At 41.4% G+C, this 22,818-nt stretch overlaps 1 protein-coding gene across 4 annotated transcripts in view; it reads right to left on the bottom strand.

The window, feature by feature from the left end:
• Window positions 1–22,818, bottom strand: part of LOC146984825 (dedicator of cytokinesis protein 3-like) — a 60,157-nt gene that overhangs the window by 10,802 nt on the left and 26,537 nt on the right. For all 4 annotated transcript variants that reach the window (XM_085782280.1, XM_085782278.1, XM_085782279.1 and 1 more), the window contains exons 14-42: window positions 21,174–21,299; window positions 19,744–19,868; window positions 19,432–19,594; window positions 19,176–19,282; window positions 15,284–15,455; window positions 15,095–15,192; window positions 14,507–14,590; window positions 14,300–14,400; window positions 14,133–14,214; window positions 12,696–12,866; window positions 11,589–11,781; window positions 11,321–11,448; window positions 10,974–11,120; window positions 10,758–10,856; window positions 10,559–10,653; window positions 10,276–10,351; window positions 10,030–10,130; window positions 9,882–9,940; window positions 8,866–9,014; window positions 8,596–8,681; window positions 8,446–8,472; window positions 7,678–7,773; window positions 7,524–7,584; window positions 7,328–7,421; window positions 5,318–5,466; window positions 3,192–3,278; window positions 2,807–2,911; window positions 1,157–1,298; window positions 214–380 (exon numbers count right to left, since the gene is read on the bottom strand). In XM_085782280.1, the coding sequence (XP_085638406.1) occupies window positions 214–380; window positions 1,157–1,298; window positions 2,807–2,911; window positions 3,192–3,278; window positions 5,318–5,466; window positions 7,328–7,421; window positions 7,524–7,584; window positions 7,678–7,773; window positions 8,446–8,472; window positions 8,596–8,681; window positions 8,866–9,014; window positions 9,882–9,940; window positions 10,030–10,130; window positions 10,276–10,351; window positions 10,559–10,653; window positions 10,758–10,856; window positions 10,974–11,120; window positions 11,321–11,448; window positions 11,589–11,781; window positions 12,696–12,866; window positions 14,133–14,214; window positions 14,300–14,400; window positions 14,507–14,590; window positions 15,095–15,192; window positions 15,284–15,455; window positions 19,176–19,282; window positions 19,432–19,594; window positions 19,744–19,868; window positions 21,174–21,299 (3,290 nt within the window). The remainder of the gene's footprint in view (window positions 1–213; window positions 381–1,156; window positions 1,299–2,806; window positions 2,912–3,191; window positions 3,279–5,317; window positions 5,467–7,327; window positions 7,422–7,523; window positions 7,585–7,677; window positions 7,774–8,445; window positions 8,473–8,595; window positions 8,682–8,865; window positions 9,015–9,881; window positions 9,941–10,029; window positions 10,131–10,275; window positions 10,352–10,558; window positions 10,654–10,757; window positions 10,857–10,973; window positions 11,121–11,320; window positions 11,449–11,588; window positions 11,782–12,695; window positions 12,867–14,132; window positions 14,215–14,299; window positions 14,401–14,506; window positions 14,591–15,094; window positions 15,193–15,283; window positions 15,456–19,175; window positions 19,283–19,431; window positions 19,595–19,743; window positions 19,869–21,173; window positions 21,300–22,818) is intronic.

Below are 22,818 nucleotides of genomic sequence, written 5' to 3' on the forward strand. Positions count from 1 at the left end.
TTCTGCTGAGACGCTTTAGTTCCTCCTCTATGGCCACCAGGGGGAGTTACATGCACTTACATCACCTGAGAGGCCGGATTAATCTAGAAAAAAAAATCACTGCATGAATCATCTGCAGTTACATCTATTTTGTGTCTTCTACGAGTTATCTACGTCTGAATTCAGCTGTGAGGCAGAGACGAGACTGAGAGTGGCACCGCTGGCTCACAGTACCCTGAACTCGTTCTCGCGGTCCTTTGGCCCCTTGTGGAAAGGCCTGTCATAGTGGAAACGGCTGACATTGTTTATGCGGTAGAAGCTCTTGATCCTCTCGGGCACACGCTCCAGCTGAGGCACATCAGAGATGTCTGATACTGGAGTCACCGCATAGATCTGCAGATCTAGAGACCGAGTGTCAAGGAGCTGACAGAAAGACACGACTGCTCACAGGGGAGGAAGAGCAGGAGGGACACTCAGGGGAAACACTTGAGAGTCCCACATTATGCTCCGAGGTCTTATGTGATCCCTCATAATCTCTAATACATAAAGTTTACTGCAATGCCTGTGACCATTAGTTGATTAATCAATTAAAAAGCAATTAATTATATCAAAAATCAAGTTATCCATCTTATGTCTGGACTATTGTTCAGACAAAATCCTTTCCAATCAGCTGTCTAATTAAGATAGACAGAAAAAAACAATTAAAGGGACAACGAGGAGATTCTATTTGGTTATAAAAAAGTCTCATGTTAATGTGGATGAATCTCCACTACCCACACTTGTTAATGGGCCCATTTTCGATAAATATATCGTTCTGTCTCTATTGTTATTTTGTTATTATTAGTGGTGGTGGAAATGCTGGTCGAGCCGACCAGCGTTTCCTTACTTTCGGTTTCGCAGCGAGTCATGAGAATAACGCAGCCGAATCGCCGTTTATGGTCGGAACTACGACGGTATGTGATCGTCTTTGAACCTCTGACTTTAATTCTTGATGAATGAAAACATGAGTCTGTCTTGCGCCGGTCAAAGAATTTCACGGTGTGCGTGGAGGCTCATAAATGTAGTGTGGAAACGCTTCGCTTTTCCAAAACTCCTCGTTGTCCCTTTAAACTTTTATATTTATCTATAACAAATACGATTAAAACAAATTATAGCCAGAGTAAAACTAGAAGGATACACTGGGCGTCACTCTGCAGGATGGTGTCGTCGGGTTGGTTCGGATGCTGCATGGCAATGGCTTGTGGGAACTCCCCCAGCATCCTTTGTTGGAAGTCCTCGAGCCGTTCGTAGTCATAACCACGACAGACAAACTCCTTATTCTGCGGAGAGGGGAAGATAACAGGTGGATGTACACATGGCTGACACTGACACGCTAAACTGGCAGCTGACAACTTGGAGTGGCTCATGCTGGTGATGACTGTTTTCAGTCTCAATGGTGTTTGCCTCTGAGGGTGGGAAAAGTAAAGTCTAGCAGCAGAGTACAGGGAGAAAATATTTGGTTTAAGGCAAATAACTAAAATAATATCTCAATCATGCCATCAGAATTTTGAATATGACTTTCCAGCACCACTGACTTGACTCAGATTCACAAAATGTATGATTATCGTGAACATAAATCATGGCAACAGAGATGTGTAGGTGTTTATCCCTTTTAAGAATCTCCTATAAGCTTCTGTTGTTGTGTGGATGACCTGTCATTGATCGTGTTTTCTGTTTCTTTACACTGTGTTTCTGTAACTTAGTTTTCTCAAGCTGTTGCCCACATTTGCTTGTTAAACTGCAGAGCACTGAGAGCGTAAAAGGTCTGAGGAGTTCTGCCAAATAGGACGGTGCTAATATCTGGAGGGCTCCGTGGATAACAAATACTGTAGCAGTTTGTAGTCTGACCTGGACGAAAACACGAAGCCAGTGGAGAAAATACAGATATGGTGTTGTGTCTGTTCAAAGCTGTTGCTTCCAGTTAAATATCTAGCAGCTGCATTTAGGGTGAGTTTAACGCTTTTAATGCTACAGAGTCCAAAAACCTTAGAAAAGCATGTTACAGTGATATAATCTGTGAGATGAACGTGTGTGTGTTAGAAACAGAGGTGGAGGAAAGCTGCTTTAGTGATGCATGTGTGAAAGCAGATCATTCTCTCACTCCTCTGCTGTGGGTTTTTTCTTTATCATCGTAACAAGTCACATTTGCTGGTTTGATATTAGCAGAAGTGTTGTAAATGTTTTAGCTTTAGTGTCTGCGACTGGATTCCCAGCTGCATAATGTTTTTGTTTTCTGTGCACCCCTGCTGAAGAACATGACAAAGCTCCCGCTGCTTTATTGAGTTTCACATTTAGGCTCGTTCTTGACGTACTGCGACAGCGTAGTGGACACATTTCTTTATATTTGAAGATGATAGAGCGTTTCCCCTCAGGTCTCGGGAGCCGTAGGTAAATATTAATGTGGAGGCTGATGGATCTCTGTAGTTAAATTTTACAGATAAAGTTCTGTTACACTGAGATGAGATTCGTGATACATATTCATGACGATGCCAGGATGGCTGGCAGAGAGACAGCAGTAGCTCGGCTGATCTTTATGCCAGCACATCCCAGTGTAGCACTTAGAAACTAGAAAGATGAATATGCTACATTTGTTCCCCAGCTCAACGCCACATATATAAGATACAGGTAATTAAAGTCTGCGGCACCACGCTGCCAGGAGTGGATTTGGGTTTAATGTTACATATTTAGTCTATTTCAACTCCGTCTCCTGCTGAGGCATGAAGGAGATCTGTAGCTTCAGCATAATCGTAAGTGTGTCAGTGCAGACAAAAGGAGATTTAAGCCTCACCCTGAGGAAGAAAGGAAACTTCCTGCCATAGAAGCCCATTCGGAAAAACTCGGGTTCAATCCTCTGCTGTTCGATGATGTTGTCATAGTACGCAGCCTCCATTTTCTGCGACAGAGTGATAAACACACAGAAGAGTCAGGGCAAATAATGATTTAATCACACACATTACTGAATCCTCTGCATCTCCTGATGAGCGTGGGCGTGCGCAGGTAATTAGGACACTTGTGTCTGACGTTGTGCACACTTCACACCCCATAACAGAGGGTGACAATGACAGAGGGAGCCAGAAATCTCACCTCCCAGCATCACAGAGGATGCCTGTTTGATAATAACAGCAGAGAGAGAGAGAGAGAGAGAGAGAGGAGGCATGCAAGACTTCACTCACCCGTATCCAGCTGAGGCTCTGATAATCATATAAAGTCTCATACTGGAAAGCCAGCTCCCGGCAGAGAGAGATTCCATATTCCCAGCACTGCAAGGTACAAATGCGATAAAGGATGAATGAAAGAAAACGTTACAGCTTTATTTATTCTTTAGAAACAAGAGATAAACATGACAAAGTCTGGAAACCTGGGAAACTGGCATTAAATTGTCATTTTAAGATTGTTCGCATATAGATTTTAATACATGCATTAATTGGAGGAAGAACAACTAAGATCATCATCTTAGTCCATTCAAATAAAATATGTGAAAGTAGGAAAAAGCACATTTGCATCCAAAAGGTGAGCACTAACAGTAGGAACATCACCCTCAATATCTGTGGCCACAGCAAAGAGGCGAATATATGGTGTCAGATTGTCCCAGGGTGTATGTGCATTGACATGCATCTATATGTTTTATTATAATGTTAGTGAAATATAAAAAAAAAGCAATTTTAAAAGCAACTTGTACGTTTACTTTCTTAGTTTTACATGGAAATGATTATTCGAAAACCACATGATCTGCTTTGATCTGATAAAAACGTGGATATGGACTTTGTGCTGTGGTTTCTAACATTTAATAACCTCCAGATGATGTAGCCAACACCTATTCATGTGTTAAACCTAACTAAAGCGTTTGTCCTTCAATGTTCTCTGAAGTGATTCAATGTGAAAACTGCCTTTCAAAAGGTTCTTTCTTCCAGATATTACTGAAGTTTCAATAGATTTTTTTTCCTTTTTTCATAATTCAGTTTCTTTACACATTTTTTTCCCATTAAATCACAACCCTGCAGGTTTGTGTTTAAGAGCATTTAGACTTTCTTTTTGTCCTGGATCAGCTTTAACTTTCGTAGCAGAAAAGGGTTTCCACATACACACAGACTAGCTTTGTGTTTTTTTGTGTGTTCTTTTTTAAAGGAGGGCGGCCATAAATACAAAGAGATGACAAAGAGTTAATGAAGGAAGCCACTTTTATTTCCTCCTCAGCTGCTCCCAAAGGCCAGAGGGCATTGTCCTCCTCAAAGTACAGACACCAGTCAACTAATTTAATTTTGTGGATGAGCACCAGCCAGGGAGGAGTGACTGGAGGAAGCAAATCACATTTGAGCCACCTGACCCTTTACTTACTGAGCAGCAACACTAACACAAAGGCTACTTGTTAGTACGCATATCATGATAGCCAGTGTTATACATATATATAAATATATAAAACATCTTTCATGATGTAGCACATGTCAAAGGTAATGACAATATGATAATTAATAACATCACTGGAAAGATGCTGCTGTTCTTTACTTGAATATTTTCATTTAACACAGCATCATCTACATCTACTTGACAAGATTTATCAAACTAAACTTACTGTGATTTTACAGATTAAGCATGTGAACAGTTAACTCATTGAGTGCCATTGACGTCCATAGGGTCAATGAAAAACCATGTGAAATGAAATAAAACGGATAAATCACTATTTTCCTTGAGAGACTCTCTTTCACAAAAATGCATTTTTCTCAGCTTTCTAGAAAAAAAGCGGTCTTTTTGGTGCAACCAGGCTCTATTCAACTTAAGATAAATCAAGAATGGAACAAGGTACAAACAAATGGTTTTTTCCCTAGTTATATAGAGAGTCTCCTCTTTCCTTTGAGCTGTTTGGTGTTTTCAGAGTCATAATACAAAATACTCTCTGGGTCTTGACATATTACTCAAAATGCCCCAAAACGCTGGCACATGGCACTGACCATTTTATAAAAGGGCTGGCACTCAATGAGTTAATAAACTATGATGCATTGATTTAACTTAGCAACACTATACAAGCTCATTAAAAGCCTCCCTGCCAGGTCCATCACCTTTTAGTGTCCCATGGAAACACTTCCCTTGTCAGTATGTTTTCAAATTGATGAGGATGTTTTCTGAATTTACAGCACATGTTTGTATTTGCATGTGTTTTCTTCAGATGCAGTGCAATAACTGGAGCTCTCAGGGCCGCCGTAGATGTCAAAAATGATAAGCTTTTAACATTTCCTTGAAACAGTGGTTTGAAACCAGTGAAAACAGCAGTGGGAGATACTAAAGCCATAAAACATTCACTTGCCTTGCCCTTGTTAAAGTAGTGGAGGATTTTACGGCTCAGGTTCTCCTTGCGCTGCCACTCGCTCTGACAGGGGTAGTGGAGGAAATCCCTCAGGGGCCGGTCCTCCCACTGCAGCAGCTCCCAGTACAACAGCAGGGTGAAAGCCGCCTCTGTAGCAGAGGTCAGAAAAAGTCAACGCCGTGAAAAGCGTGTCATCGTGATTATCTGATATGTAGCAAAGCACTTTGCACAATCTGGCCACAGCGATGGACTGATAACCTTCCAGACATTTTGGGTCCGGTTTCTGTGAACAGATGGTTGAGTGGTACAAAGCGCAGTCAGTGGCACAAAGCACAAGTTGCCCAAAGCACAGCGAGTATGTTTTGGTGTATTAGTGGCCAGAGGTGGAAAGAGCACCTGCACAGATGAAATTATACCGTCTACTCTCAGTCCCTGCTACAGAGTTTCTCTAATCTTCAAATCAAATGGTCACAAATCAATTCAAATGTCACAAAGTAGCACGTATTTCTATTATACAGAACCTAAATATGTTCAGTGGTGTCAAAGAGAGGGTGCTCATATAGGAGGAAGGTTGAGATTATTCCAATGAAAAATTGTGAAAATAGTATTGAAAAATTATATACGTATATCATTAAAAAATATAAATGGTTAAAGGAAATGATTCATCGAACAGCATAAAATGTTTTCACCTGTGAACCTTCAGCTTCTTGAATAACTAATTAGATATTTGCATAAATATTAAATTTTGTGGGGCAATCAGACAAAACAAGCAAGATGTTGGTGTCATTGTAAAGACTAATAATGAATTTATTAATTGAAAAAAGGACAAATTGATTAGAAAAATGAATAAAATCCTGACATGAATCTAGTGCATTCACAGTGTGCGATATAATCATGTTGTTTGTTGTACATCAGGGATAAGGCTGGATTCAGTGAGTTGTATTTGTCTATAGTCACATGCACACAATAAAACCTCTACTGCCAAAGATGAGCGTAAAGCAAGAAGAACACTTGATCTATTTACACAATTACATAATGTGACAACGTCCTCTGATTTCCTGTTTACATAATTTAAAGTGGTATTACCAGGCTTAAGTAACACATACTGCAACCCCACTTCAAATGACACGGTTTGTCTTTTCTAGCGTGATGACTGGTGACTGTGGAGACTGTCAAGCAACAGCCTGATGTCTAAATGTTAAACTACAAGCACTTAATAATCTCTCCCTACCTCTGCCTGACATTTAGCCTTTAATGGGCGTCTGTGCACTGTGTGATATTTAGCTTCACCAGTTTTCATATGATGCTGCTCTGTTTGCTGAAGAAAAGAGATAACTGGTCCTGCTACTATCACCTTTAATGGTCTATGCTCCCATAACAATAATACACAAGAACGCAAAAGATTAAATCTGTCCCACCCTGACAGGAGCAACGAAACAAACCTGAGTACGACTGAGATGTCGATCTAATACAGTCGGCACCTGCTCACAGAGTCCTGAAGAGAGCAGATTTTACCTGACGAAACCTTTCTTTGCATCATGTAGCAAAAAGAAAAAACCACGCAGGATGGTGCAGATGGAGTTGTAAACATGTGAAAGTGTGAAAGCTAACTGAACTGCCATTAACCGAGGCCACTGTCCTCACACTCAGATACAACCAAGCTGCATCCATCTGCTGCCGTTTGCTGTTTTTGCTGTGCAGCCGTACAAGAAGAGTAAAGAAAGAGCAATGTGTGTGTGTGTGTGTGTGTGTCGACAACTGACCAGACTTTTGAGAGCCTCACGATATTCTGTGTTAAAAGTCTGAAGTCTGCGCTAAATAAACCAGACAGGCTGTTTCACGGAGAATTATATCGTCTGACAACACTTCCAGAAGACATTTAATCAGCTAAATGAAGTTTAAAACTTTGCCACTCAAAGCCTGGTTTTATCAGACTTCAAAACTTGCATATACAGTAGAACATTGCATTAAGCCTCCACTATGAACCACAAAGAAATGAACTGTTGTTACCTGTGAAGTCCTCTGCTTGAAGATGCAGGTCACACAGTTTGTGGATGTAACGGATGTACATGTCCTCCTTGTTGACCTCTGATTTGTAGAAGTTCTGGGGTTGAATAAGAATAAGAAAAGATTTGTTAGATTTATGTTATTTGTAAATATTCAGACATTTGTTTCTAAAATCCAGACACGCTCATGAACGTCTCACCATAAGGTTGACGGAGCCACTGATTTTCTTGTTCTCCACCTCATCACCTTTCATGCAGTCCCTAAACATAATGAAGACAGTTTTTCTCACTGCTTTACAAGTTCATCCCATAACTGATCATGTTTATTGTGCGTATTGTGCGATCTCAGTTTACCTGTAATCCAGCAGTCGCTCGACAAGTCTTGTGACTGATGTGACAAATGAGATTCCCGTCTCTCTCCAGGTCTCCTGCTCGATCTTCTCAAGCAGGCTGCACGGAAAACACAGTCAGATGCATATACATATATGTTGAGATTACAGAAGGAAGTGTTTACAGAGAGATGGCAACCATTAATGGAGGTAGTGGGAGAACAAATGGATTGATAATTTAAAGAGCTTTTATTTTTTTTCTTTGTTTATTTTTTGGTACTGAGCGGGATTATAGGTTATACTCAGAAGTGATTGATAAAGATATGTACGTGCTGATGAATTGATTGAGGGAACCCATGACTGATATTGTTATTTTTGATATATTGTTTTTGTTTAGTCTTTGTCTTGTTTTGTCTTCTTCGCTTGTTTGGCGTGTTTTTTATTTTTTATGGTTGCTGTTGCTGATTTCTTTTTTCTCTTTTGTTTTCTTCTTAAATATTCTAAAATTTTGGTTTTCTGATTTATATTTATTTTTTTATTTATACGTGTATATAAATCAAAAAAACAAAAAAACAAAAGACGATTGTCTGTCTACTAATACCACTTGTAAAATGAATTGTCCAAATGGTTGCGGAATTAATATTGTAAAAGTGGTTGCGAGGAAATAATTAATAAAAAAACAAAAAAAAACACAGTCAGATGTTCTTCTTAGTCCACATAACAAGCAAAAGACATAACAGATATTAATCAAAACGTCTTTTGGCTTTTTGGCTGTGAAGGCATCGCTCCTCACCTTGGATACGGACCAAACAGCTGAGTCCTGGGGTGTGACAGCAAATCAACACAGAGGCAGAGAGTTTGTTAGAGTGAAATATTATAAAGAGCAGCATTATTCTAATCTGAGCATCGCCACAGGCTCTCTAAACACAGGTTTGATGCTTACAAAAGGCTGAAGAGCTCTCTGTGATTATCATCGCCTTTCCCGTCTGACACCATGCTGTCCAGCTTATCCATCAGCTCCGCTTCCACCTACACACACACACACACACACACACACACACACACACACACATAAGCAAACACATTCAGCCAAAAGATGGGCTGTGTTTCAGGATGTGACAAAAAGCTGTCCATTTCCACGGCAACAACTGCTGTAATGCATTGCTGTGTGTGTGTGTGTGTGTGTTACGCAACATGATAATGTCATAATGACCTGTTTGAAGTTGCCATTTTTTCTCTGCTCCCAGTCCATCATGTCGTGGAAGATCGGGATCATGATATTTCGAACCTCAGTCTGAGGGACGAGGGTGACTCCCAGGAAGGGTCCCATCATTCCTGGGATGAAGTGAGGCTTGTTGTCGCCTGGATTGTGGAGAGGTTTCACATGAATAGAAGTTAATGATCTCGTTAGTTTAATACTGATCTAAAAGCAGGTGTGACGTGTGTGTGTGTGTGTGTGTGTGTGGGAGGATGTAATGGGGATTTAGATGGATATTATGTTGTCCATGTGTATATTTATACATGTACATGTACACAGTGGGACACTCTGACCAAAGGGGCATGGGATAGGGAAATATATGACATCTTGCTCAGAGCTGGATATGAAGACCATTATTATAACAAAGAGAAAGTGGAGATTAACGTATTAAAAGAAATTATTTTTCAACAAAGTAAAGATAGATGGGCATTAGATATCTGGGGTAAACCAAAAGTGCATACTTACTGTGAAATAAAACAGGTATTTGGCCCAGAAAACTATGTATTATATAATTTGTCTAAAAAGAAAAGATCCCTGTGTGCTCAATTGAGAGCCGGTATTTTTGGTCTTCATATGGAGACAGGCTGATGTGTCGGCACAGCAGAAGACGATATAATTTGTAACTTATGTGACATCCAAGAGGTGGAGAATGAAAGTCATTTTGTGTTCTACTGTCCTTTTTATGACTCTACAAGACAAAAATTGTTTAGTAAGGTAGATCCAAATAATGAATTTGCACGGTTAGATGATGCTGAGAAGCTAAAGCATCTTTTTCAGTTGAATATATTTGCATTTTCTATATTTCTTGAAAAGGCTTGGGGAATGAAACGAAGATAGTTGAGTACTCTTAAATTGTTTATTTATGTCACACCTGTGTGGCAGGTAACACCAACAGGACAGACTGTTTAGTCTTTTTTTGTATTTGTCATTATACCATTCATTCATTCATTCATGTACATATGATAGAGCACCTAGTTTCTGCCACATGCTGAAGAGCTCGTACGCCATCATCACTCTCATGTCTCCATGCCTGGAAGTAAAAGAATGGATATTCAGGTGAAAACAGTTCAAACAAGAACTGATCTGCAGTCAGTGAATGAATGTATGGTGGTTACTCACTTGTCGAGGACTTTCTTTCTCTTGGCGGGGCCGAGTGCCTCCAGCTGCAGACTGGGCTGGTTGATGTACAGTACAGTGAGACTGAAAAAGGAGTTCCACACCTGCAACACAAAAACAACAACAGAAAGCTAATGTTATGTTGAACAAATAACACGAGCATTACAAGCATTCTGTATTTTGTGATATTTTTTATTGTGTAGCGGGTTTTCTTCGTGCCAAACACCCTCCGATGTTGGGGACACACACCTTGAAATCAAAATCTGCCTCTGAGAAGTTCTTGTGCAGCGCCGGGGACAGAAACTGTGTTGTCACTACGATGATGCTGCAGAAAGCAAACATTACACTGTCAGCTTACAAAACGAGGTAGCAGCCAAAAATAGATGATTTTTTTTTTTTTTTTTGCCAACACAAGCGTCACCTTCAGGGCAGGATTATCTGAGGAGAGTCTGATCTAATGGTTGGCTGTGTGTACCCTTACCATCTCTAGGATAAAGACTGCATAACAACAGAGCAGGAGGAGCAGACTCACTGACTAGTTAGAAGTCTCATAACACTCCAGTCTCGGGGGAAGATAGTCAGCTTCATCAGGTTGCGAAACACACAGAAGATCTTCAAGAGGAACTCCTGCATGAATATATTAACAATGTTTATGGAGTCTGGGTATGTACTCAACAGGCCACAGCAAAAACCCTGTAATGCTTGGGTCTGTGACTCAAAGAGTTTCCGACCTTCAGCTCCTCCTTGCTATGGAAGTTGTTCAGAAGATGGTGGAAGTGGAGCTCTGTCATTTGTCGGAGCAGAGAGAGAAGACAGGAAACATACTCCCCCTGCACAAAGGAAGATATGGACATGCGTATTTAGAAAAGTCCACCATCAAATATTCACTATGAATCCACTTGTTTTGATTGCACATGAGAGAGAGGCGCATTTGAGTAGAAGCTTACCGTGATCTCTGCAGTACACTGGGGACAGCGTTGTCCTCTGGACGTCTCCACAGAGTGAGACTTGCTCATGATGGACAGCAGCGTCTGCAGCAGCACATCCAGAAGGCTCTCCACCATCATCTCCACCTCTTCCTGAACCGAAGACTCCTAGGGCGCCGAGAACAAGTAGAGAAACACAGAATGAACAACAGAGATGTAAATACACTGCCTAAGAGAAACTCTTCAGTGGCATCACTGCAATATAATGTTTTGGGAATTTGATATAGTATTTATTCATTCTATCTGGCTTTCTCTGTCATCAAATGTTTCATTAATCTATGTTAAACATGTGGAATAAGATACTGAACCATTGAGCTTGTCTTGATTATGGAAAAGATGCTGCCAAGGATCCCAGAACAGATGAGCAGCTCCCTCTGCTGGCGCAGATGAAGATGGATGTGGTGTAGAACCACCGGCAGCAAAATACTGCGAGACTCTGAGGGAAGAGAGAGAAAAAGGAAAACAGAGTGAGGATGAGAGTGAAAAATGCTGGATAAACATTAGGTTCACATATATGTTTGTTTTGGTTTCTTCAGAGAATGAAAACATTTTGTAAAAACTTCAGGTTTTTCTCACCGGGGAAGAAGAAAAGGCGGCTCTCAACTGTGCGGGCAATGGATTGCAGTTTGACTACATCCATAGACTGGCCGATGTCCACTGTGCTGGGCATGCTCCCCAGGGTGCCCCTGACATATTCGGCAACCTCCTGAACAGTGAACATCTGCAGCAGCTCATCAAAGATATCAGGGAAACTGTTCAACAGCGCTGCCTGAGGGGAAAACACAGAGAACAGAGAGGGATTTTGTAGTGTACATATGGAATATATAAGCAGTTTCAAAGAGGCTGCATTTACATACATAAACACTATTCAAAACATTATAAGCCGACAGACGAGCCCTGAATTTAGCTAACTACAGTTATCTATTTTCTCTCTCTACGTTTTTATTCTTCTTTGCTCTTGCTTTTAACTCTGTTTAATTTTTTTTTTTTCATTTTTAAAAAATTGTTTGTTTTATGCTGTTTTATGCTGTTCTTTTTAAATGTTTTGCCTTTATGTGAAGCACATTGAGTTACCTTGGTATGAAATGCGCTATATAAATAAAGATGCCTTGCTTTGCCTTGCCTTGCCTTATGAATGTGGCTAGTATCTTAATGTAGGAATATCAATAATCTCAGTTTGTCCATATTCAGCCACAAAACAACTACTACACTACTCAACAGTTACTATATATCATCATCCTGTCTGAGCAGCCTGGTGTCTAGGCACAGCTTCTATTGCACTGTTGAACCAACACAGGGGGGCGCTGTGACTTACTGAGATGGACGAGAGCCCCAGAGCGTGACCAAAGAGAGGCATGCAGCTGGTCACACCCCTAAACTGTCCAAGAGCAAGCCAAGGATGTGGTAACAGTATGGGGGGGTAGGTCGGTAGGTGGGTGGGTGAGAGGTAGAGGGATTGAAGCATCAATCACAGAATGCACAGAATGAAAGGTGGAAAAAGTAACGAGAATGAGACAAGAAACAAATAAAAAAGTAATCAATGAAACATGAATTCAGACTTAGATGACGAATAAATGAAAAAAAACCATAAAATCATCTATGAACAAAGATAACGTGGTGACACGCGGCGTCAGAGCAGCAGACAATGAACCCTTCTCTGGCGTGAGGTGTGAACCATCTGACCTGTGTGAACACCAGGTTCTCCGAGCTGCGGCTGTCCAGGCTCAGGACGAAGCGAATGGACTGGAAGAGCTCCTGGATGCTCGCCCTGAACTGCTCCTCCTCCATCCCACAGGTGGCTCTCGAGTACAGGATACGAGACTGGACGATGAACTTGAACAGGTACTCCAGGGCCTGTGGCAGCACGCAGATGGACACATGCAGTCAGCTAAGGTACAGTACACGTCGTATTGTACAAGCAGCTCCGTAACATAAAATAAACAGGCAGGGCCGGCCCTAGCATTTTGGTGGCCCTAAACAAGATTTTTGTTTGTGGCCCACTCTAAGCGCAAACACCAAATCACATACACTTCTTAAAACTGAATACAGACATGTTTGATAGACAGATGTAACAATACTCAAGTGTTTTATGTCTAATCTTCCGCTCTAAGCACACTGAGGCCAATTTGTCCTAGAACACTGTAGAAATAAATAATTTAGGCCAAATTTTCGGAAAAATTTCAAATCCCTTGTGAAAACACTCCTTCAGTCATGAGAACAAACTCTTTTGGTGCTTGAAATAGGATATGAATACAGTAATAGATAAGTGTAGAAAACAAGTCTAAAATAAAATTTTGTAAAATCGCCTTTTGAGCATAAATGTTGTCATTCTGCCATTCTATTTTCACCAAATGTCTTAAATGTGAGATAAAAGAAGCTGAATATTGACTTCAAAGCTTCATCAGTTTTTTTAAATGAGAAATTAGCTTTTTTTCCCTCTTCAAACAAAAATATTTGTTATTGGCTCTCAAACCCTGGCTGTGAATAACGTAGGTTGTCGAGGGCGGGTGTATTTGAAAGAGGGGAGCCGTCCCTCGGTCACGGGAGCAGTTAAACCGCGTTTATACTGCGTAAAATGACCGAAATACAAACAAAAACATATCAAGACCGTCGCGTAAACGCGCGCGCCGACCTCAGTGTTAAAATGACTTGAATGAACCCCAGTACCTTCTGATCATGTGGCCCCACCTGACGGCTGTGGCCCTAAACAACCACATAGAGTGTTTATGCCAGGGGCCGGCCCTGTAAACAGGAAGCGCCGGCCGGGATGGATTTGTGGTTGAAACTCCATACATGGAGGAAATGTTACAGAATATCTCTCCATGTGATCTAATCACAAAGGAAATTCAGAAACCACGTAGAAATGTTGTAATACGTCAATATCTGCTGCGGTTTCTCTTAACTTCCTTTCATAAGCTTTTCTCTCAGCAGGCAATTTGCATCCCGTGGCCTCATACGGTGTCACATTACTCCTTATCAGCCCTTCTGCTCGACCATTTCTGTACGTCTTACTAATTAATCCCAGTAGAAGGAGCCAGGACATCCTCGATTCACTCTGCTACTCTGAAACTAAACCAGAGAGAAGTTGTGTGTGTGTGTGTGTGAGCTTTGATACTTTACCCTCATGGCTTCCTGGATGTGGTCCTGTCGCACGACCTCGGCCGAGCGATCCATGTACCACTTCAGACATCGAATCAGCTCTCTGCAGAAACGGTGAGAGTCGATATCACATTCGGTTTTGTAATTTTCATGTTCACTGAGAAGAACGGAGTAAATGTTTGTCGTACTTGTAAGCCAAAGCCCCGGCAAAGTGGTTTTGGATGTAGGCGTCCATGACGGGTCTGAAGTGGTAGAAGCGGCTATCCCTGAGTAGATTGATGATGAACACCTGAACACACGTGTATATAAAGACGTTATCCCTTGTTTCCTGCTGCTTCGAGTCACAATGCATAATTTAATTTACGAGTACAGTTGTGCCACTTTAAATTTCCTACCAGTGACTGGAAAACCAGCGGTCCGTATTTATCAGTGTTGTCATCTAAAAGACAGAAGAGCGTATCCAGGACATCTCGCAAGAACTGTGAGGGAGAAAAAAAAAAGAAACAACACTCAGCACAACCGTCACATGAAAGGCCTCGCTGTTGACTAAAATAGAAACAAAGGGTAGCCCCTTCATCCGGAAAACATGGCAGTGAGTCCTTTCTTTGAATTCTGTTAATGTGACTTACACACTGTTGGACACAGTAACAGATGTTTGACTTGAATTATTTGTGAAAACGCACTGTAAATCAAAATCATATGAAAAACTTAAAGCTGTATTTGCTCAATACCTAATCTGATCACTCAATGTGTGTTCATAATATTATAATATCAGCTAAGATGATAAAGTCACACTTGAATTTCATCCTAGAAAACTGAAAATATCTTTGCTTTCTCAGCCTAAATGCTGCAAGAGAGGGAATCTAAATATTTAATGCAGTGTGTAGTCGAAGAAACCTGCTACAGTGCATCACACTGCTGCACTCAGAGTAAATATTTTCACATTTTTCACATTATCAGATAAATTATCTCAACACAGTGACCTTGACAATCTCCTCTCCGCTGATCTGACGCAGTCGACCAAGGATGTCCAACACCCTGTCTGGATGTGCCTTCCAGTTGAGAAGAGCCAAAAGGTCGACTGAAGAGAGAAGGAAAAATCAAACCGGGTTTAATCGAACTGAGCAGGAGGTGAAAATATATGAAGAGAGCAGCATACGGTGTTAGATTACCATTTTGTGTGAGTTTGGTGGAGCAAAGTATCGTGGAGACCCAGAAGGTCTCTTTAGGGCTTCTCTGGAAGGGCAGGTTGGCGGGCAGGTTGGGGCAGCTGTTGAAGTCCTCTTTGCAGCAGGGCAGGCTCAGGTACAGACCCTGGTTACTGAAGGTGGCATTTTCATCACACTAAAGGGCGGACACACAGGATTCGTTAAGACTTTGTGGTTACAGAAGCCTCGGCTGCTGCAGGTGACACTTTTCACTGGTAAAGTAATCAACCAACTGCAGGAAAGTGGAAAGTCCTGAGCTGCTTCTGACCAGTGTTGGGAACGTTACTTTTAAAAAGTAATTCGTTATAGTTACTAATTACTTCTCCCAAAAAGTAACTGAGTTAGTAACTCCACTACTTCACTATAATAGTAGGCTAACTAGTTATCAGGGAAAGTAACTATTGCGTTACTTTTTCTTTCTTTTTTTTAAGTTTAAATATGTCGAAGGATTTGGATTTTTTTTCTCTCATTTTTAAATTGTATTTTATTGTTTTCATATATTTCACTGATCGCAATTATGGAATGCGAGTGTGTGTTTTATTGAAAGCGAGGCTGGTGTGCCTATGAAAATAGGTTACAGTGGGTTTTTTAAGTGCTGTGGCTACAAGCAAATCTCATATTGTCTCTGTACAAAGACAACAAAGACCTTTTTAAATGTGAAAACAGCGGAGACCTATTCAAGATTTGCGTTTAATAACAGGCGAAACATCGAAATTAATTTATTCATGGCCACATTAAGTGAAATTATTAACTTTACCGATTATCCATCTGATTATCTGTCCTGCTGCGAGCGCACAACTTCTCAGGGTATCCGCGGATCCTTAAAAAGTCTTAAATTCATGTATCTAAAATTAAGGCCTTAAAAAGTATTAAATTTATTAGAAAATTCTAAGATGGTCTTAAATAATAATAAAAATATATAATACAGCATCATAAAATATGTATGCACTTAAACTTTTATATGAAATAACAGGGTATCCGCGGGGTCTTAAAAAGTCTAAAATGTGAAAATCTAAATTTTAGGTCTTAAAATGTCTTAAATTTGTTGAACTATTGTGTTCAAGTCTTAAATAATTTTAGACAGGTCTTACATTTTCTTATGCCCACCATGGGCGAGCATTTCACTCGCATTTGCCCCTAAAAAAAACAAACATGTGTGAAGTGAACCGGGAAAATCACAAAAAGAAAGAGCACAACCTGCGATTGGTCAAAAACTACAAATCCCACAATTCTCTGCCTCAACAATAACAGTAGTTAGTGTAAGTAAGGGAGAGTGGAGCTGTCGGTGAAAAGAGGAAACAACGCCACGTCTGGTCCTGTTCTATGTTGTTCGTTCACACCGTCACCGTTTATTCGTTACGTCCGCGGTGTAAAAGGCCGTGACGCAAAGACGCGATTAGGCGCGAGACGCGGTAGACGCGACTTTTTTTTTTTGCGACGCAATACACCCGATTTGTTTTGGGCGACGGGACCATCGCGTCTTCGTCTATTTCATCGTGTTTGGTGGGAAGACCCACAAGGGGCTTCCCACCAAACACGAGGAACGCTTTTTTTTCGCTCGAGTTGTGACGCGCGACCAAACGCGAGATACGCGATTTAACGCTCGTTTTGACTCGTGACCATTTTGTGTAAATTCGCGTCTTCACGAGCTCGCCCATTTTCACAACAACAACAACAACAACAACAACAACAACAACAACAACAACAACAACATTTCTGCTCTCATCAACCAGCTAGTTAGCTCTACTCCTCTTTTTTTGTTTGACTTCTTGTAGCTTCTTGTGCTGTTCTTTCTTTTCAGACTGTTAATTGTTACTGCTAATTGTTGGATATTATCATGTTTTTTTATTTTTATTTTTTATTTCAACTCAACATGTAAAAGCCCAACCAGCGACAGGTGTCGAAAACTAAAAGTAGCTCTTTGTGATTCACATCTGTTAGATGATCCTATCTAACTATCGAACTAAACTAAATTGTTACTCTCCACATGTTACAGCATTATTATGTAATTATATTTTAACATTTTTATGTTACGAACACATAATGCTAGCTAGTAATAATGACAGCATGCAAAACTGACAGGGACGTAATGGTGTACTTCCCAAGTGAGCCTGTTTACATGGGCATCAGCATCCAGGTAATGATTTGAGATTCATGGTGCTTCATTTTTTAAATCCTGGATTCAGACATCTGGATTAGGCCTTATACCAGTTTTAACTCATTGAGTGCCGCGCTCCTTTCCAAAGTTTTAGTCAAGTGTACCGGCAAATTAGACCATATTTGACTTTTTATTTTAGAGCCTTAGTGTATTCTATATTATTGCCACCAACACATACTGTAGCTCATTTGAAAGGTTTAACTTTATCCTTCAAATGGCCACAAACCGTTTGTTTCTACGTGCCTCCGTTCCTGAGAAAAGTCAAGCTAAACATGGCTGGGTTTCACCAAAATCCCTCCTTTTTTTCTAGAAAAGGAGATAGAGCGTCTTTTATGAAAGGTGCGCTGTTTGTGTCTGTCGCTCTTCTGACACTCGCATTTCTGGATCAAAGGGCTCGTGTAAGATAAATATACACAACAATTGTTGTTCTATTCACAAAACCACCATCGGGGGCGGGGGGGGCGCCACTAAACAGCAATAACACAGACGCACCGTGCCGTGTCACAGCCTCTCGCCGCGGAACGTGAGGGTCTGCCGGCCACAGCGGCTCGCGAACACCGGTCCCGCCGGTGGTCGCGGTCCGTCTGTGGTACGGGTCGGTGGTGCCGGTCTGCTTTGACCCAGAGACCATCAGATTTTACCGCGGGAGGACTTTGGGGAGGACACGGTGTTGCTCCAGATGAAGACCGGGCGGGACAGTCGGCTGAGAGCTTCCTGGTTCAGCTCCCAGCTGCTGCAGCCTCGCGGGTGAGAGCAGAGCAGCAGCGGAGCAGCTGCTGCATCCACATGCAGAACTCCGTTTGCAGAAGCTGAGTTATGATAAAAACTTCCAGATCATGAGCTGTCATGTGACTTTGATCGTCATCTATTTCAGTTCTCCTCGTCGTAGAGTCCCCAAATTTACATATAATGTGTATTAAAGTGTCTATTTTCATAATTTAAAAAAAAAGCAAAAAACGAAAAATTTCGTTTTTGGCACTCAACGCATGGGAACGAAAAACGAGAAATTACGTGGTTGGCACTCAATGAGTTAAAAAACCCTGGAGTAGTCCAATAGAAACCAGGATACTGTGGTGTGAAAACATCTTAACCAGGTTTTTGAACCACAGCTTGACAACATCATATCCATGAGTTTAAAACCAGGATAAGGCCCAAAAATGGGAAACTATAATAATAATTATAATACTAGCACTAGTGCACATGTAAACACACTCGAGATACAAGTCAGTATTAATTATTCCCTTATAGAAATCTCTGAATACTCTTGGAAAATAGTATGAAATATGGTTTATCAGTATAACTCCGAGGGCTGTGGTCATTTTGTAAAATCAGGGGACGGAAAAGTGAGGTGAAGCTTGTAAAGGCTGACAGTAGCCTATGGACAAAACACCTGGTATGATACTGTTGGATAGGTCATTCAGAGCTGCACGTTTCCTGGATGACGGGGAGCAGAAAAGAAAGGATGGCACACGGCACAACATTCACATGTTGTCAGAGTCAAGAGAAGATGAAGCTGACTCCCAGGATGCCACCGAAACAACCTACCACAGCTCGGCCACTTTTAATGTAATCATCACAAGGTGCAACTAAATGTGTCTTTAAAACCATTTTTTTTATGTCGAATCACCTCATCAGGGGGAAAAAAACCCTCATAAAAACCGCACATGATGTATCAGTGTGTGTTAAAGCTGCTCATACCTTGTATACATAAAGCTCATGGCTCTCATCTGACAGTGTGGTCCCATCTTCTCTCATCAGGGGCGTGAAGGCAAAACCAAACAGTTTTTTCTCTCCTTTGTCTTTAGCTGAAAGAAGACACATCATACTAACATGTATTAGGCTGTGTATCTCCTCTGCACAAACCAAAAGAGTGCAGGTCTGAGTGTGATTCGATGTGTCCTCGTGAACGCATGTACTGAGGGATGGCTGCCACTGGGCTGCATTACTGACTCACTGGAGCAGTGTCTGAACTCGAAGCGTAGGTGGGACCCTCTGAAACGATCTATGGGAATGGGCAGCTTGACCATCTCACTCCAGCGAGGGCCGTTGTTGTGGTAGAGGACAAATGAGCGATATTCGCTGGCGTTGGGCTCCCCGCTGCCCAAACTGATGCAGTCCTGAGGAAAAAAAACGCAGGAAGACGAATTTTAGTGACATAAGCAGTTCCCCAAATGAATGTGTGGATGGAAAGGAGGAACATTACACTCATCATGACTCAGAGATTTATCATATGGTGCATAATATCTCATGTAAATATGCATCATACTTTGAGCGTGTCCCCGTCAGCGTAGAGTACATAGAGCGTGACTTCGATGTTCTTTTGGACGCTCTTGCCGCCTCTCTCGAACTCCCCCCGCTCTAGGGTCAGGTACAGGTCATTACGTGTATCACCTGAGACAATTACACAGGAGAGGCTTTAGTTAAATCCACATTTCACACATTCAAGTCAAATCTCTGCCCAACAACTGTCCGTTGTAAGTCTGAAAATGTTCGCCAAATTGGTTGAACACACTTTGTAAGATTGACTCACACTATGTCATGATGCAAATTCAATTCCCTCCAGTATCATTTCAGCCGCCCCCCCCCCCCCCCCCCCCCCCAAAGCTTGACGTTCAATTTTACCAACAACAGCTGGACATCTCAGAAATTCCCAGACCATGATTACAAACACGTCTCCTCCCTGGCAATGTTAATAAGTACATGACAGCCGCTGCTCCACAGATGAACTGCGAGTGGTCAACATAAATTAAGCCGCTGTGCAGACTAAGATGTGCACCGCACGTCGTTGTTCTTGTCAATGAGAAATGACCCCGCTGAGCTGTAATACACCGTAGCTCATGACTGGCTCAGCACCTTTTGTGAGGTCAGTGTTTAATGGAATAAATATCAGTGGCAACAGTGGAGGAAGATATTGCAGTTATTTATACAATCAGATTATAGTTATTTATATCCAAGTCATTTCCTTGGGGATAGATGAGTCACAAGGAGTGATATTGGACGGTATTTCAGGCTGAGAGGAGAGGAGAGGAGAGGAGAGGAGAGGAGAGGAGAGGAGGAGGATAACATGCTCATCAGACACCAAGCACAGCAATGTTAGCTGATGAAATATATGGAAATAAACACACACCTCTCTCTTTCTCTCTCTTTGAATTATCTTTGAAGACCTCTGCTCTTTATATTTTGCACAATCCCTTACCTAAATCTTGATCTCACAACTTAAAGAGTTTCCAAAATACCAGTCCTTTAAGTATTAAGATTGCGCACTTTAGCAGAAATCGTACTCCATTATACTATTACACTGCTTTTTTTTTTTGTCAAAGCCAAACGTTTGGTAATTTTATGTTATCCACTGTGTTTAACGTGAAATCCTCATCCGAACTCTACTTAAACACACTGCTTGAGTGAATGTACTTATTTACTCACCATCACATGCTGTGAAAGTAATGTATATTTGACTCATAACCCAGCCCACTCCCCTGCTAATTCTGTTTCCTGCTGTTTTCTTCTATACAGTCTTTAAGCACCATCCTCACCCCTCACTCCCATCTCTCTCCTCCTTCATCTGCATCCTCTGAACCCTGATCTGCTCGTTCCAGTGCTTTTCATTCCTCCAAGCCATCTGGCCTCTGCTCTCTCCAGCTCCTCCCTGACCCTCTCCGTCCCAATTACTGCCTATACTGCTCTTTGCCTCCTTACCTGGCAGGATGACATCTGGGAAACCCAGTTTGCGTGTAAGTGCCAGGGCCCTGTTGAACACAGCCTGGTTCTCCCGTCTGATCTGCTCCAGCTCTCCCCGCAGCAGCTGCAGGGAAATGATGAGGCCTGGGGGCAGAGGGTGGTTGTGGGTTGGTGTATGTGTGTGTGTGTGTGTGTAAAAATGGGGTGGGAAGGACAAGTGAAGAGGTGTGGGGTTGTAGGAGGGAGAAAAAGGAGGGAAGACAGGAGGAGGAGGGAGGGAAAGAGGGGTATTTAAGGGACGTTAGTCAGAATGTGGGGGAGGAGAAGACCGACAGGAGAGTGGATGGAGAGACGTGATCGAAGCCAAGGAGAGCAGAGGGAGGGAGGAGAAACAGGGTTGTGGAATTACGCAAAGAAGCAAAGAAAAATACGGGTACCACACAAATCTAGTGACAGATTTCTGGGAGGAATGAGTCATAACGTAAAGTGTGACTCGCTCATAAGAAGAGAAGTAATAGGGAATTGACAGAGCTCAGCCTCAAAGCAAGTCCAGTTTTTAAACTTCCACTCAGATGGATTGTTTACAAGCAGAGATAACCAATATCTTTGGTTTATCTAACCCACTGGCTGAGCTGCTGCTTCAGATCCAATATGTTTTCTCCTTCAGGTGGTTATTATTGCACCGGCAGAGGTGAGCAACCAATCTGTAATTAAAGTGATTTTAATTGGACAGAATTTTAATTGTACAACCACTTTCAGATAAAATGATTAGATGTGAATGCCTGTGTTTGGCTAATCCAGTGAATTAAAGGAACTACTTTGCATTTTTAGGGGAAAAAACACACATGCACTTTATAAAAGAATTCATGTCTCGATCAATCAAATAGTCAATCAAGAGAGAAGTGACAACTATTTTTCAATCAGGTTAATTCTTAAACAAAAATGCATGAAGTTGTGAATATTATTTGGTGGTTTTCTAGGAGAGAAAAAAAACAAAATTTGTCATCAGGTATATATATTTGGCAGCCCTGTTCCAGTTCTTGCGGAGAGAACATAAATTGTACTTGCTCTTAAAGTATGAAGAACACAAGTTACTGCATCAGCCAAGAAACAGTCTTTCAAAATCATCTCATGGCACTTCTCACCCAACCCGTCACAGTGATCAAGACTGTATCACGATGAAGGATGTCTAATTTCCCTTTATGAGGTATTGAAAGGATGGTTCACACATATTACACAAAACATATTCTCTCACTTACCCTCAGGGGGTAAATGGTTTCTCTGAATCATCTGATCACAATGCACAGTTTTTTTTCTACTTGGAACTACTTCCTACCAAGGAAATAGTTCCTATAAAAAAAACCTGTGACAGTGTGCTCAGCGGATTAGCCACAGTAACTGGGACACTGTTTCTAGAAAGAGATGCTGATGTAGAATTTTAAATGTTATTTTCACTGTTTTGAGCAACACAAACAGAAAATCCATTCATCTCCAAATCTCAAAGTTGGGTTTCTGAAAATCTAAGCAGAATACCACTGTGGCTGTATTTTGTATTTTAATTACATGTCTTATTATGGAGCAAATATGCACCCATCAGCATCCATCCTATTTGCTCCTCTGGATAAAAACATAAACAACTAACTTTGACTGTCTTTTGACTTTT

Source organism: Trachurus japonicus, chromosome 7 (genome assembly GCF_045865225.1).
Source record: "Trachurus japonicus isolate A0001 chromosome 7, Traja_1.0".
In the NCBI taxonomy this organism is placed as follows: Eukaryota; Metazoa; Chordata; class Actinopteri; order Carangiformes; family Carangidae; genus Trachurus; species Trachurus japonicus.